Raw genomic sequence first — 15,344 nt, 5'->3', positions numbered from 1 at the left:
TCTCCCACTCTCTTCTTTTCTCTCCATCTCTCTCTCTCTCACCTGTTTCTTTGACCCTGTTCAGACGCTCTGCCGATGGTTGCTGACTGTAAGGAAGAACTATCGCATGGTCACCTATCACAACTGGAGACATGCCTTCAATGTCTGCCAGTGCATGTTTGCTATGCTGACGGTGAGTAGACAAAGAACAATGGTACAGTATGTTTTCAAGATCCGATTTCATTCCCTTTGTTCCTGATATCAGGCTGCTTATCATTATTTATACATTCATGGGGTAACTACAGTCACGCATGGGGAATAAGATACAACAACTAGTAGGGAACAAAATGCAAAGCAATATACGGAACATTCCATGACTAAGTTCTAGACCTCTCCTCCCAAAGGAGATGATATGGGCGTCAGCTTCATTCAGAAGTGTGAGGTGAAAGCAGGACTATTCATGCGTTCACCTGAATGGGGCAGGGCGGGACGGTTGCTCCAGATTTCGGGCTGTTTGATTTGTTCCAATCCCCAGTGGATCTCCTGGAAGATCTAAAGCGAGCCTTGACTCCCATAAGGCCCAGAGGCCAGGTCCACACTGGGGTTTCAGTTAATCACGCCACGCTCACAGTCACAGCACATTCAGCCCTGCTGCTGCTGCTGCTGGTGATGCTGATGATGACGAAGAGGAGGAGGAGGAGGAGGAGGAGGAGGAGGAGGAGAGGTCTGGATGCTGCTGCGTCACTCCGAGCTCTGGGACTCCCACGGGGGACTGGGAGGTGAACTGCTCTCTGCGTGACTGCTGCAGTGTGCCCGCTCCTCTGAAGGACACCACTGTAGCAGAGATCAGAGGGGGTGTCTGGAGGACAACACCTCACAGCAAACTTTCACTTTTGCCAAGTTTACTTTCAAATGATGTACTTTCTCCCCTAATCTAACATGTTCTCTCTAAAAAAAACATTGTTTGTTGAATTGTGTGTATACAACCTGTAAACCTACTGTAATGTATTCAGTGACATGTTCTTGCATCCTGTGGTGATGAATGGCCCATGTCAGAGGGACAGGTTTAAGGGTCGAGCTGTACTTCATCATATTTGCTGCTGTCTGTACACTCTTGCTGATGGAGTTAATATGCGGCTACACATTACTTTTATTGAAAGGCCAGATATCAGAAATACTTGTGCTGTTGTATGTAGTCATTGGCGCCACAGTGACTCCTTACAAAGGGAATATGCAAATGCCATTATTGCACTGAAAGCTGACTTCATGCCCAGTGCCCAATACTTTTGTCTAAAGTTAAGATACTGTTGTTTTTTGTGTCATCCCATGGTTCTGTCATGTCTAGTCAAGCTTACAAATGGGCTTATAAGACCTGGCAAGTTAGTGCTTGAAAACCTGGAGCTTTTTTTGTGCTGGCATGACACATTGACTCAGAGCTTGGTCATGCTGGGTATCGGTCAGTGTGGGTGACCCAGAAACGAGCCGGACCCACAGGCCCTGATGATGCTGGCGCCAGCGTGGGCATGCGGGGCAGCATCTGACAGGTCACGCTCCACGTAACAGGTGCAGCACTGACCCCCACCCTCCTGTTTTCCCCCCAGACTGCAGGATTCCAGGAGACGCTCACAGAGGTGGAGATCCTGGCTCTGATTGTCGGCTGCATCTGCCACGACCTGGACCACCGGGGCACCAACAACGCATTCCAGGCTAAGTGAGTGTCCCTCGCCGCCCCCGCCCCCCCTGCCCCCCCGCCCTCCCCGTCCCTCCCGTCAGTGTCCCGAAGGGACCCTGTCCCCCCTGTCAGTCCAGCGCTGTCCAGACTGCAGCACAAGTCCAGTGCAGATCAGCCAGGAGTCAAGAGCAGCATTGCATAAGGCTTACATAAGAGTGTGTTGGGTAAGGAGTGCATAAACAGGGCTGGCAGGAGGCGCATAAACAGTGCAGCAGCTCCAGCACTCCGTCTCCTCACCAGGGTGCTGCTGGAGCTCCTCTCCTGCTCCCCGCGGGTCCCAGGGCATCCGCAAATATTCTCATGGAAACATTCATGTGTTCATGTGGAGTGCAGAGGTAGCTAAAGCAATGTGCATGTAGCTCTTCACTGGAAAAGTGTATTTGCATTTACAGCTTATTGTAAAGGTTTGCAAAAGTGTTTGTTAATCACAAGGACATGGCATTGCGGTGCTATACTTGCAGCATGTAATGTATAGAGATATACGTTGCCCTTAAAGTGACCGGTGTCCAGAAGAGATGACCATCCTGTGCTGGATTGCTAGTCTTGCTAACGGGCGTCTTGTGTCTCGTCAGGACCGGCTCGGCCCTGTCTCTGCTGTACGGCACGTCGGCCACTCTGGAGCACCACCACTTCAACCACGCCGTCATGATCCTGCAGAGCGAAGTACGCCTGAGCCCTAACACACGCACACCTGCACACCATACAGTAGCTGTGCCTCCAAGTCACTCCCTCTCTCACACACACACACACACACACACACACACACACATACACATGCACCATCCATACAGACACCTTACTCTCAAACCAAATGATCAGAGAGAGAGAGAGAGACGTAGACAGGCGTGGATCAACGCTTAGGCTAGATATAGCTGTAGCCTAGGGGCCCCACAAGTGCCAGCCTGTCAGGGGGGCCCCCATTGGCCATAACAAATAATAATTCATTAAAATGTACTGTACATAAGAGAATGAACATTAAACTTCCAAAACAATTAAACTAGTAGCCTAGTAAGAAGCTGATTGAGTAAATATTGCAAAGTTCGAGGTCAAATTTGTTTTTAAAATATACGTCATTCACGTTACAGTTCAGTGAGAAAATGTCTGAAAGAAAGTATGATAGTGGGGCTATAGAGCTAAAGAAGAGCAAGATCAAACTCTCCTGCAAAAAATCCCTAAATTGACACAATTTTAAGCCTTCAAAACACAATGGATGTTAACGATGATATTGATAGCGCCACTAATATTATGCTAGCCTAGTCTAGCATGTTAATCAAATGAATATATGAGAAATAAAGTTTGCGTTATGTTATTGAAGGAGAGTAACATTCCTTGAAGAAGAGACAGTTTTATCACTTGAAGATATCCTATGGCAATTGATTGCATTCCGAGTTACAGTCAACGTTAAATGACCGGAAGCTTTGTGATTGTGGATTTAAAGATTGCCATAATGTGCTGTCTCTCTGTTATTGCTGCTTTTGATCAGTTGGATTTGAAATCTTCAGTGCTGGGTTGGACATATTGTAGTGTCATCGCCCATCTCACATGAGAGCCGACACATCGACTGCTTGGGTTTACACTGCAACGGAGGCATAATTGTAGGCTACCCAGGAGGGATATTCGTGGGGTAAAATCGACGGGCCGAGCAGCGCGAAAGACAGGCAAATTAGCGTAGTGCTGTCCAGTGGGAAAGCCCCTGATGTTAGAAGATCCGTTGATGTAGTGGGTGCTCATCAACCTTTTGGGGGGTAGCTGTGAAGTGTGATCAAATGGCATGGGATGTGTTTGGTCCAGGCATGTCCCTGCATGGATATGTTTGAAGACAAATATAGAAATCCTTTCAAATTCAATCAAATTACTGATTGCCTTTGGTTCAATGACTGATCCACCAACACATTATTTCCACTATGAAGAAATGGCAGTCCAGACTTGTCAGGATGTCAGCTCTATAATAAACAGATGTATAAATTACAATAATATACTCTCCTGCCTAAAAATGGAGTTTAACACTGTGTAATAGTTCTACATAATGGAGGAACATTGAATGATAAGTAATATGTGCCTAGAAGGAGAGAAGACACAGCACTTTAATAAACAGTAAGTGTATAGCCCAGAGACCCCTGGTCACCTTAATCCACCCCTGGACATAGACACTGAAGGACTCCACTGAGCCTTTTTCAGACATAGACAAATGACATTTTTTCCTGGTGATAAAAAAGTAGAAATGAATGCAATGATTGGAAAATAACCACAATATTTTAATTAGCAGAGAGAGATGTTGCATCCTGGAGATGATTTTGTGTAAAGTGGCTAATTAAAAATAGGTCGGCGGGTTGGGCGAGGATTTGCAGGCTAGGCTCCATTAGGCCTATTATCACGTCTGTGACGACACAGTGAGCTGACAAATGTTTGCTTGAGAAATCATAATGCTTTCTGATAATATGCTATGTGTATCACAGCAGCCGCTATTAGCATATAAATGAAAAGTGTCCCTTAATTCATGAAAAAAAAGAGACAGCAGATTCAGTCCAGCGACCAGCAGGAAGGTTTAATTAAAACTTAACTTCTTAACGAGAATCTATCCTTCGCTGCCGACTCCTTTCGCTCCTCTCCTCCCTCTCTCTCTCTCTCTCTCTCTCGTGCTTTCACTCTCTCACACACACACACATCACGCGTGAAGATGAGTGTAGACTAGGAGAACTCACCCATGTCTTGGCAGTGATGCTCAATATTTCATGGGAGCCAATGAGTAGAAGCCTCGGTGGGCTTTTGAAGTGATCCGCTCCAGAAGCTTCTATTTCAGGCCGAGCAAGTGAGCTGAAGGAGGATCTCCCATGCAGTCACCGATGGTGCTCTCCGACTCCACATCTCTCCAGTTCCCCCAACACAAGCTGCTCTTTAAAGACCCCGTCGTCTGGCTCCACTGCGGCTACCTGTGAAACGACACAGTGTCTTGGTGTGCCAGACAGGTGTACTTGTATTGTCATGACACCTCATCTCAAGACACTGCGGTGCAGTGATTGAAAATGAACAAGTGCTTATTCACATGCACAAGGAGGCCCCTCTCCATGGTCCTGATATCTTACCTTAATCCAGCACAAGTATCTCTTAACATGGGAGTGTGCTTAGCCCAGATGAGGGTCGGTGTGAGTCATCTTGAGTTCTTTTGAAATTCAAGAGGGCCTCTATGTCTTGCTGTGAAATCTGATTAGCTTATGCATCCAGATGTCTTAGAGGCCCATTAAGACATTTGGCTAATTCATACTCGGTAACCTTTGAAAGAATTGAATTGAATTTCCCCTTGGGGATCAATAAAGTATCTATCTATCTATCTATCTAGAAACTTTTTGTTTTTTACCTGCCCACACCGCTGACATTTGGTGTGTGTGTTTGGCTTCTCTCCCAGGGTCACAACATCTTCTCCAACCTGTCCTCCAGTGAGTACAGCGACCTCATGCAGCTGCTGAAGCAGTCCATCCTGGCTACTGACCTCACCCTCTACTTCGAGTATGTACTCCATCATCCTGAGCATACTGCATGAAGACCCAGCCCTCACTATATCCTAGACAGAGAGCACACTTACAATCCTCTCTCTTAAACAACAATGCTCACTGCGTGTCCATGGTCGACACGGGCAACAGTGATAATGGAAAACAAACATGCACTGAGGGGAGAGATGATAGCATCAGATTCTCTAGCTCTGCACTGCCCCCTTGTGGCTGTTGTATTGTAACCACCACATTGGATTCAAGCTTGGTGCCCCTGTATCTCTTTCAGGAACAGGAACATATTCTTTGAGCTGGTCAAAAAAGAGGAGTACAACTGGAACGTGAAAGGCCACAGAGACATGTGCAGGTAAGCTTCAGTTCCACAGGCATTCCTTCATCACACTGTGAGACTGTGTGGGTGCTGTGTACTGTGTGTTGCTACATAGAGTAACCTGACCGCTGTTTTTTTTCCCAGGTCCATGTTAATGACGGCGTGTGACCTGGGTGCGGTCACTAAACCCTGGGACATATCTCGACAGGTGATTGGGTCCCGTGGCATGACAGCATGCTGTCCGAATGTACAGCCGTGGCTGAGCGCACCACTCTATTCTGAGAGCTGTGTGACCACAGGGCTGTGTCACTGAGTGTGTGTTTGTGGCGTTCCCCCTGCACAGGTGGCCGAGCTGGTGACCAGTGAGTTCTTTGACCAGGGAGACCGAGAGAGATCGGAACTGAAGCTCACCCCATCGGTGAGCTCTCTCCCACAGCCCTCAGACACACACACATACACACACACACACACACACACACACACACACACACACACACACACACACACACACACACACACACACACACACACACACACACACACACACACACACACATACACACACACACACACACACACACACACACACACACTGGCACCTACCAGAGCTTTATTTATTTTCCAGCAGTGTGTTTGATTTCAGTAGGGAAAGGAACAACAGAAGAATGTTTGTTGCCCGGCATGTGGAATCCAAGTATACAACAGTTTCATCCATTCATGGCCTGTTGAAGAGTAGACATGTTGTTGTGGTCTTTCAGGAGGCCTCTGAGTTGCAGTGCACTTGCATCACACAATAAGACTGAGAAATGAGAAGACTTGTCAGCTCGTATCACCAGTGGCCTCGTAAATGTGCCTACAGCTATCTTTGAACCAGCCCTGCTCGGCTCTGACCCAGAATTAGGCTACAAGAGTACAAGCCAGCGCAATTAGGTTCCTGACTACAAAAGCACCTCACAGCTCGCTCCGTTGATTTGTGGAGCCCAGGTCTGTGTGAGTTCAGTGCTGCCAGTCCTGTGGTTTCATTAAATGTGCTGCTTTGGTAGGACTGTCCTCTCCCTCCCCCCCCCAGCCTGCTAATTAAATCTCCGCAACTCACAGGCCCACATGGGAGACATTCCAGAATCACCCTTGTTGCAATTACACTTGATCAATATTTGCTTATGTGTCTGTGAAGAGGAAAAAGACCTTATTAAGGGAAGCGCTAGTGTCGCAGTGTAAAGAGGACGCAGTGGCTTTGAAGACAATGCTTATTCCTTTCCCTTTTAAAACAAAATGAAAAAAAAATGAAAAAAAAAAAGCGGCGCTCTGCAGTAATTGCTGCCCGTCGACTAATCACGGGCGGCCACATTGCCTTTCTCTCTGAAGTAATACAGTTGCCTCAGGTTTTACAGCCTGTGTCAGAATCTTTAGCTGCGAGTGTGTGGGCGTCCTGAATTATACATTCAGAGCCAGAGCCAGAGCCCAGCAACTATCTGTGAAGTGCAGCTCCCCTCCGCTGTTAGAAGTTCAGGGCACAGGAGACCACAGCCGTACCGCGCCGCGCCAGCTCCACTCAGGGACACAGCAGAGCAGCCAATAGGGCCTCTCTTCAGCCAGCGGCCATGTTGTTTCCCCCTCACTTGGAACAAGTGGGGAGCGCAGTGCCAGTCACTGGAGATACGATAAAACAATCGATTACTCTTAGCCACCGTCAACCATTTATGCACTTCTTGATGTTTTTTTTCCCCTTAACTGATCCCTTTTAAGCGTTCTTATGAGGTATGTTCTTCTGCCGTGTTTGTGTTACAGGCGATCTTCGACAGGAACCGCAAGGACGAGCTGCCGGGGCTGCAGCTGGAGTGGATCGATGGCATCTGTGCCCCGCTGTACGAGGTAGGCACACGCCCCTCAACGCACCAACCCGTCGTTGGCATCTCAGAACTACCAGGCAGCCTGATACTGCTAATGCACAACACACTGGGCTAGCATCCCCCCCCCTCCTCCTCCTCCTCCTCCTCCTCCTCCTCCTCCTCCTCCAGCTCCTCCAGCTCCCAGCCCCCCTGGTGTTGCATCACAGATCCTCCTAGTCGAAGCGCAAGAATGACCAGAGAAATCTTTTGTGAGGCGAACTTTTCTACAGTCTTTTTTTAGTGGAGTCTCCCCCGCCCCGGCTCTGTGGCATTCATTCAGCCGGAGGTGGTGTCAAGGACGCGCCGTCTAAAGCGCTCGTCGCTTTTGCTTTTGCGTCGAGAGACACAAGCGCAAGCGGTGACATCCCGACGCGCGATGAAAAAAGGGAGCGAGCGCGGCGTGCTGAAAGGGGCTGGTGACGCAGGCGGCTTACGTCTGTGGCGGAGGCACAATGCTCGTTCGGCTGGCTGCCTCGCACGCAGGTATGCCGCGTATCCTCTCCGCGCGCAACGCTGAACACAAAGGCGTGATGAATAGGGAGAATAAGTCATGAGCTTCCACAGCTATAAGTGTGTCACTGCGTTTGTTTGTGTGTGTGTGTGTGTGTGTGTGTGTGTATCTTTCCGTGAGCCAAGCAGTGACGTCAGCACCCACCTGGCTCCCTCAGGAGTTTTTCCTTCATGTCTGTGTGTGTCTGTGTGTGTGTGTGTTTGTGTGCGCATACTTCAGTGTGTGCATGTCAGCGTGTGATGGTGTGAGTGTGTGTGTACTGTATGTCTGTGCGTATGAAGGAGTCTGAAACTAACAAGCTAACTCAAATGAGGAGAGTGGACGACACATGCAGTGGAGTAGACGTCCAGAGAGGAGTCCATGTGCTGAGAGCTGCTGTGTCCGCGGGTGCCTCCTCCGCCCCTGAGCCCCCCTGGCAGTGGAAAGGGCACAGACGTGTTTTGTAATCAGACAGTACAGTATGTTTGCGTTTCCCACCTCACACGCGCACCGGCATCTCTGACATTTTGCTCTGTTTACCACACACACACACACACACACACACACACAGGAGAGCACAGGTAAGACGGGTCACGGAGTTCCTCTGCAGAAAAGTACACACCCCCCCCCCCTCCCCGAGGCAAGCGAGACTGAGGTGAGGAGCGAGGCAGGCGAGGAGGCAGGCAGGCAGGCGCGGAGCCTTTTCCGCTGGCTGGGAGGCAGCTGCAGCACTGTGCTCTCCGCCGCGCCGCTGAGCAGTGGGTCGGAGAGGAGCTGCGTAGGAGGTCTGCGCTGGCCGTACTATCTCTGGTCAAAGACCGAGCTGGCAGAGACTACCTTCATTAATCCCCCCCCCTCCCCTCCATTCCTCTCTCCCTGAGAACACGTGATGGAGCCACTGCATGCGTGTGTTCATTCAACCCACGGTGGGCTTCTTGATGATACCACATTCTTTCCTGCGCTTGATAGCACACTCGTAATGGTGTGTCTGAACCTCTTGGATGAAAGCAGTGTGTTTAAAACATATGTGTACACTATTTAGATCAATGGACGATAGACATCCTCGTGCACAAACCTCTGAGCTAATCCTAATTAGGATTTATTCTGTAATCTTCCTCATAATGAAAAGGCGGACTATTCTGGTTCCTGTTATCAGATAGGAGCAGGATATGTACAATTATATCATCTCCTCCTCCATATCCACCCGATCATATCAGTTAATTGAATTAATTTAGACAATAACATGATATGACTAGCAGCATGGCTTTGTGTACTTCTCACAGCTCAAACAGCCCATTTACTTGAGTGAAAAAGCAAGAAGTTTGCTATTATGTCCTCATTAAGTCCTTAATGGGTGTCCACCGGAAACCCAACTCCAGGAGCCCATGGAGCATACAGTACATGCTAATGTTTATGAGATGGAGATTTCTCTCTAGACGCTAACGCCGAGGCCAGTGAAATGGAGAGAGAACAGCCGTGGAGGAAGTGGCGAGGCAGCGTGGCTTTTGTCTGTGGGAGGAAGAGAATCCTCCAGATCTGGTTTCTCCTGACGCCGCTGTGTGGAATATTAAACCTCCCGTTATGTAACCCCGCCATCTTCAAAGCCCACCAGATAACCGCGCCTCTCCCTTAACGGCGCACTTGTGCAACTTCGCTGGAATATTGATGCAGAGCAGACAAAGCGTGAAGTCGGAGCATACTGCTGGTGTTGGGCGACTGGGGTTTCACTGGCTGGCCTGGGTGGGACGGCAGCAGTCGTTTTGGCAGCAGGCGAGATGAAAAGTGGGGAGATTACCTTGATCAGAGTCGGCTGTGTCCCAGAGAGCTCCCCTGACTGGCTGCTCACTGGCTATGGCAGACACTGGGGATGGAACAACAGGGAGGGTGTGGATCCACAACCAGTTAAATGAGCTTTTCTTGTCTGTTCAGGAGACCTCCACCACTGACAGTCTAGAGTAGTGGGTAGGGGATACATGGGCTTCCCAGAAATGGGAGAATGGTTGCCTTACACTTAGAGAAGAGAAGATAGGAGAAGGGGAGAGGAGAGAAGAAAAGAAGAGAAGATAAGGGGGGAGGAGAGAATAGAAGAGAAGAAAAGAGAAGGGGATGTCGGTGGACTGAAGATATTTTGAAGCACCTCTAAAATGATGTGTTATGAAAGCACAGATTTTCAGTCCACAGCACTTAAATCCCAAACAGTCTTAACTGACACCTGCAGGGTATGATTAGTTAGAGGGATTGATGCAGCATGTAGTAGCCCTGCAATGATGAAGCTTTGATCTTCTGAGTAACAGAGGAGGAGAATTGAGGAAGTTTGAGGAGTTAAGTTGAGCCAGTCCTGAAAAAATAAATGATCTGACTAGTTTGTTTTTGAATTTTTCAAACATGACGTCTTTGTGTGAGTTATTCAGCTTAATGCATTTAGTTGGATGACTAGTTCAAAGAACACAACCACTCACCCACTCATCTACTTGACATTGTATTGGGAAGCCATGTACAAATGGACAAGCCTCTGCATTCGTATGCATTAGCACCCAATGGCGACCCGTGGAGAGACTTTGGAAATAAACACAAGTGGACTTGACCTCTGAACCCCGCTGCAGAGGGAAAACATTGTGTATGAATGTTAATTTATGGAGAGCATAACAGACACTGGCACTCTGTCAACCTCCCTCTGAATCTCACCCCAAAAATCATCTCCCGCAACTAAACATAGTTTTTGATTTGCTTGACAGAACAATTTTCGTTCTCCTCTTTCAGGTTTGTGTTTTTTTCGGTGTGTAAAAAAAGTGAGTCGGTACCGCGCCAGGAAGCCTTTGAAATGTGTTGGCTGTTTGCGGAGCTTTATTAAAATACATTACTCTTTCCATTCTTTTGTGGTCTTCCTCCCGTGTCTGCGCGCTCCGCTCCCCATGTGAAGTCAAACAAATCAGTATTTGGAAGTCGGGCGCACAGAGAATAACAGTCTCTGTTTGCTGCTGCCTGTCAGTGTAACAGTAGACTCCAGAGACCTGCACACAGACTCCTGCGGCACACATCCTCTCACCCAGACACGTAGATGCTTAACATGTTTGCCAACTCTGAGTACGATGTCACGCTGTGGCAAGCCACCTCAATAGCCGCTCATAAAAACCAAACAGATTACCCTAATGATGTCTGAAAACATCGATGTCGGCAGCTGTTCATACGGTAGTGCGGAGACAACCAATAACATGAAAGGCTTAATGACAGCGTCTCCTCAACAAGGCAGCGCTGTGGGCGGCTCGCTCTCTCTCAACAGGCGCCAGCTTTGTTTTGCCACCGCGCTGGCAAGTTGTCTTCGAGTGCAACAGGCCCTGATGAAATGTGCCTTAATTAGAGCGATTTGTGAGCCCATGCGCTTCGGATAACATTTGAAAAGGCGCAAACAGTGGCGGGGAGAGAAGCCGGAGATAAAATAAACACGGCCGTCTCTGAGGTCATTCGTCAGGGACTGCGTGTCAGTGTGACAGAGCTGCCATTTCACAACCGAAGTGAACGAGAAAAATAGATGACAGCAGCAAGCAACTAATTAAAGATCAACAGTATCCCTTGAAGCTGCTTATCATAAGATAATTACTAAAACCTGCGCTCATCGCTCAAATATTTTGATTGTAAGTGTGTGTGTGTGTGTGTGTGTGTGTGTGTGTGTGTGTGCTGGGCATGGCCTTTGTTTACACTGAAGATAGCACTTGGCCCCTGCAATGCTCTCTGTATGAATATTGCCCTCTGCTGTTGTCCCTCTGTAGACTCTGGTGAAGCTGAACCCCAAGCTGCAGTCCATGGTGGACCTGATCAAGGCCAACCGGGCCCGCTGGGAGGAGCTGCACTGCCTGAGGCAGTTGAGCCAGGAGGGCGCCAAGCCCCCGGACTGCTGCGCCAGCGTGGACGACACCCCCTCCGCACCCACCGTCACCGCTACCGCCACCAGCACCGGCTGCGGCTGCACGGGGGACCGTGAGACGAGCTCTGGCGCCGCGCCCTGTGGGGAGTCCTCTGAGCCCGCCAGCTAGCCGCCGCCGCCGCCGCCGCGTCCCCACTGAAGGTGGCCTGTGGTCCTGGCGGGGGGATCGCGCCTCCTCCGCCCTTTTCCGCTTGTTTGCAGTCTGCAGCAAACCGGGTGCTGTGCATGCAGAGGGCTTTTTCTGGAGCTCTGCCCCTGTGCTTCGCGTGGCCGCCGCTGGAGTACGGGAGACGACCTTTGACCCGAGGGGCCCTGAACCCAAAGGTCAGATGTGGGCGATTTGGAGGGCAACTGGAGCCACGGACAACTGCACGTTTACCTTGCAGCAATTGCTGACAACATACTCTTTAAATGGAAGGCATTGGGAACATAATCAGCTGAAGACCAGGAAACTACATGATGTTTGTGGGACAGCTTTTCTGTGCACTGCAGGTTGCCAAGATACATTTAAAAGACAGAACAGAGCATAACCACTATTTTATCTATGTATTGCCAGGAGGGACTCTAAGCATACTGTTACAGCATAATGTACCACTGTCGCTATCTGTTTATTTGAATATCGTCACAATATAGACTATTGGTTTTTGTTTGTTTGTTTTTGAAGGGGCTGAGGGTGATTTTTGTATTTTCTACTGTACATATTTATTTTTTCCTGGAATGAAATATGCAAGTGCTGTTTATGACATGGATATTCCTGCCGGTGTGATTACTAAAGGATCAGCGGGTTGTGGGGCCACTAAGCCAATGGCAATGCTTGCAGTGCAAATCTGATATGCTTTCTCTCTGTGCCTTGTGTGGGAGCCCTTATGTAAAATGCATGGCATCTTCACCCCAGCTTCAGAATGGTCTTAAAGATAGGTGGTGGAGCGTGGAGGCTTTTGCCTCTTGCATAGGAGCTGACCGCCGTGGCGTCTTGAAGCCCCCCTCCCTCCTTCTGGCTTAGAGAGCACGCTCTCCGTGCCTGGCTTTTTGTCCTCGTTAATTAGAGACCTCTTTGACTGGGGGAGGTATCACACTGGAGCATTTGATTTCACGGCTACACAGATTTATCCACCGATTGCTTTTGTTTTGCTTTTCCTATGAAATTAATCATGTTATATAACAGAATAGCAGGTGATTATTTATGTGTGAGTGTATATAAATATATATTTATATATGTATTGATTGCAGTTGTTCATACAATTATGTACAGCTTTGCCAGCAACACTCCAAGTGACTTACAGCAAATGGATTGTGCCTTTGTAAGCCCTCTCTATATATACACAGCAGTGAAACTTTTCCAGCACACACTTTGCCAAGTAACTCACACATTAAGTGATTAATGATGAGCTTGTCAGTGAACCGTCTTGTCTTTCCGAAGTCTTGATATCAGAATGACCCAAACGTCCAAGGGAGACACCTAATTCTCTGGTTTATAAGGTAACATCTGTTAATGACCTCAGCCTACAGTATGTTGTACTGTAGATCACACTCAGACCTTCAAGTATTACCCTCACTTGCAGACATACAGTAAGTAATGAACACACGTTATTCAACTGTATATGGACAGACACCAGTGATGGAGAAAAGCGAAAGCACTACAGTGCAATTTCCATACACAAACTTGTAAATCCAATGGCCACGATGTCAGGCTTGAATTTGTGGCCTAGGTGCCATGAAATCCCCAGGAACTGGATAGGGACTCTGAACGACTCCCTGAGGTTGTAAAGTTGTGGGTGCTTCCTCTTCCCCCGCACTTAGTGTCACGCCGGCCTCATCCCCGTATCTGTCAGAGCCAGCTGCAGACCCATCACTGGAGTCTGACAAAGAGGAGCTGTAGGGTGGTGGTATGAAACACTTTAAATCAAGCCGAGACGCCAATTGTCTCTCCATACAGATGACATGAACACCAATATTTCCTCGGAAGAAAGGGGCAATAAAGATAAATGGCGATACCCATATCCATATGGCCATATTAAGATAATCTCGTCAGTGCTCCAGGGTGATACTGATAGGTAGATAATGTGGTTATCCAAGGAATAGCACAGTTATGACTCACTCGGCTGTGGCCACTAACAGATGTAGCAGCTCAAAGAAAGCATCTGAGGTTTCAAGACTGCATCTATTACCATTTACTGCAGAGGTTGCCTCCCACATCTCCTTCATACCAAATGATTGCCACCAGGAGGATCATTCCAGTAGATTGCCAGTGAAGACATAGACTTTCCCATTGTCCTGAAGGAACCATTGTGAATATTTAAGTTGTTCTGAGATATCTACATCTGTTCTAACACTGTTAAGTCAGTTCTCCTGTCACAAACTACCAGCCGTTCATGTTACACAAACGTTACATATTGCTTCTAACCTGTTTGCATTTATTTTAAACTCTATTTTGATGTTTTATTGAGTCCTTCTGAATTGTGTTGTAGCATTGTGAATTGGAGTCAATACGTTGGTGTGCTCCTTGCGTGGCATGGATCTTCGTGCTCTTCAGGTTAATCTAAAAAGCTAATTGATTCTGAGGAACAATTTTGATTGCATGACATTTTTGAACAACTGCTGTAGATGTAGCAAATTAAGAAGACACACCAGTGATTACCTCTAAATATGGCATTAATTAGTGGCATAGTGACTCCATCTTTTTCCTCATTTGAATTGAACTGCATGGGTTACTGTAGTGCATTGTGGTGGGCGAAGCTTATTCACTCACAGGTTGAATCGTACACCTTCAGTTTTAAATGTGACCAAGCGTTAAATGACATGTATTTTTTTGTATTTTGGACATTTAGCTGGTCTTTTCCTACATCTGCCATCTGCGTTCTTTTCTGGTGATACTGAGGAGAGGTCAATGGAAAAGGCTCTTCAACGGCATGTTACTGGGGAAATGTGCAATGTTTGTTTGATATGAATAAAAGTGCGCTGCTATCTCTCTGTGTGGCTGTTGTGTTCTGTGGGGATCTGCTGCCCCCCAGTGGCTTGTTGTTTCCTAGTAGTCGATGCACCACCGCAACAAATCCTGCTTTACTGTGAGCTAGTGCCCTATATGTGGATGTCAACAGTGCCCCCATGTGGCCACCTGGGGCTTTAACGTGTTAGGAACACTGCTTTATGAACCGACTCCTTATCTAGACCTGGCTAGCAAGGATTGTGCAGAATTCACACTCAGGTCATGTGCTTTCACAACAGTGATTTTGAAAATAATACACAGGAATGCATCTTGGCAGTGACATATGTTTTTCTTGATCTGCTGTCAAAGAAATATCAAGCTCCCTTCTTTACCTCAACTAAATTAAGTTTCTATGACATATTTTCAGCACCTTAGTAACAATGCAGTCTGAGTAGTGTGCAGGGCTTAAGGGGTGTCTGGTGTGTGTGTGTGTGTGTGACACATAAGCGCACATTCACAGCTAGTGTGGTGGAGTTGAGTGTGTGTGTGTGTGTGTGTGTGTGTGATGAAGGGAGAAGTGACCAGCGCAG

General features: G+C 47.9%; 1 protein-coding gene across 1 annotated transcript in view; it reads left to right on the top strand.

Moving 5' to 3' along the window:
- pde11a (phosphodiesterase 11a) overlaps window positions 1–12,013 on the top strand; it is a 37,053-nt gene extending 25,040 nt beyond the window's left edge. Inside the window, exons 12-20 of the mRNA XM_062533385.1 lie at window positions 65–172; window positions 1,581–1,690; window positions 2,284–2,374; window positions 5,115–5,215; window positions 5,486–5,563; window positions 5,672–5,735; window positions 5,871–5,945; window positions 7,316–7,399; window positions 11,674–12,013. Coding sequence (XP_062389369.1) covers window positions 65–172; window positions 1,581–1,690; window positions 2,284–2,374; window positions 5,115–5,215; window positions 5,486–5,563; window positions 5,672–5,735; window positions 5,871–5,945; window positions 7,316–7,399; window positions 11,674–11,937 — 975 coding nt within the window. The 3' untranslated portion in view covers window positions 11,938–12,013. The remainder of the gene's footprint in view (window positions 1–64; window positions 173–1,580; window positions 1,691–2,283; window positions 2,375–5,114; window positions 5,216–5,485; window positions 5,564–5,671; window positions 5,736–5,870; window positions 5,946–7,315; window positions 7,400–11,673) is intronic.
- The last annotated feature ends 3,331 nt before the right edge of the window (window positions 12,014–15,344 follow it).

The sequence above is a fragment of the Sardina pilchardus genome, chromosome 4 (assembly GCF_963854185.1).
Source record: "Sardina pilchardus chromosome 4, fSarPil1.1, whole genome shotgun sequence".
Lineage (NCBI taxonomy): Eukaryota > Metazoa > Chordata > Actinopteri > Clupeiformes > Clupeidae > Sardina > Sardina pilchardus.
The sequence above is the reverse complement of the archived record's forward strand: the minus strand, read 5'-3'. Positions and strand labels throughout refer to the sequence as shown.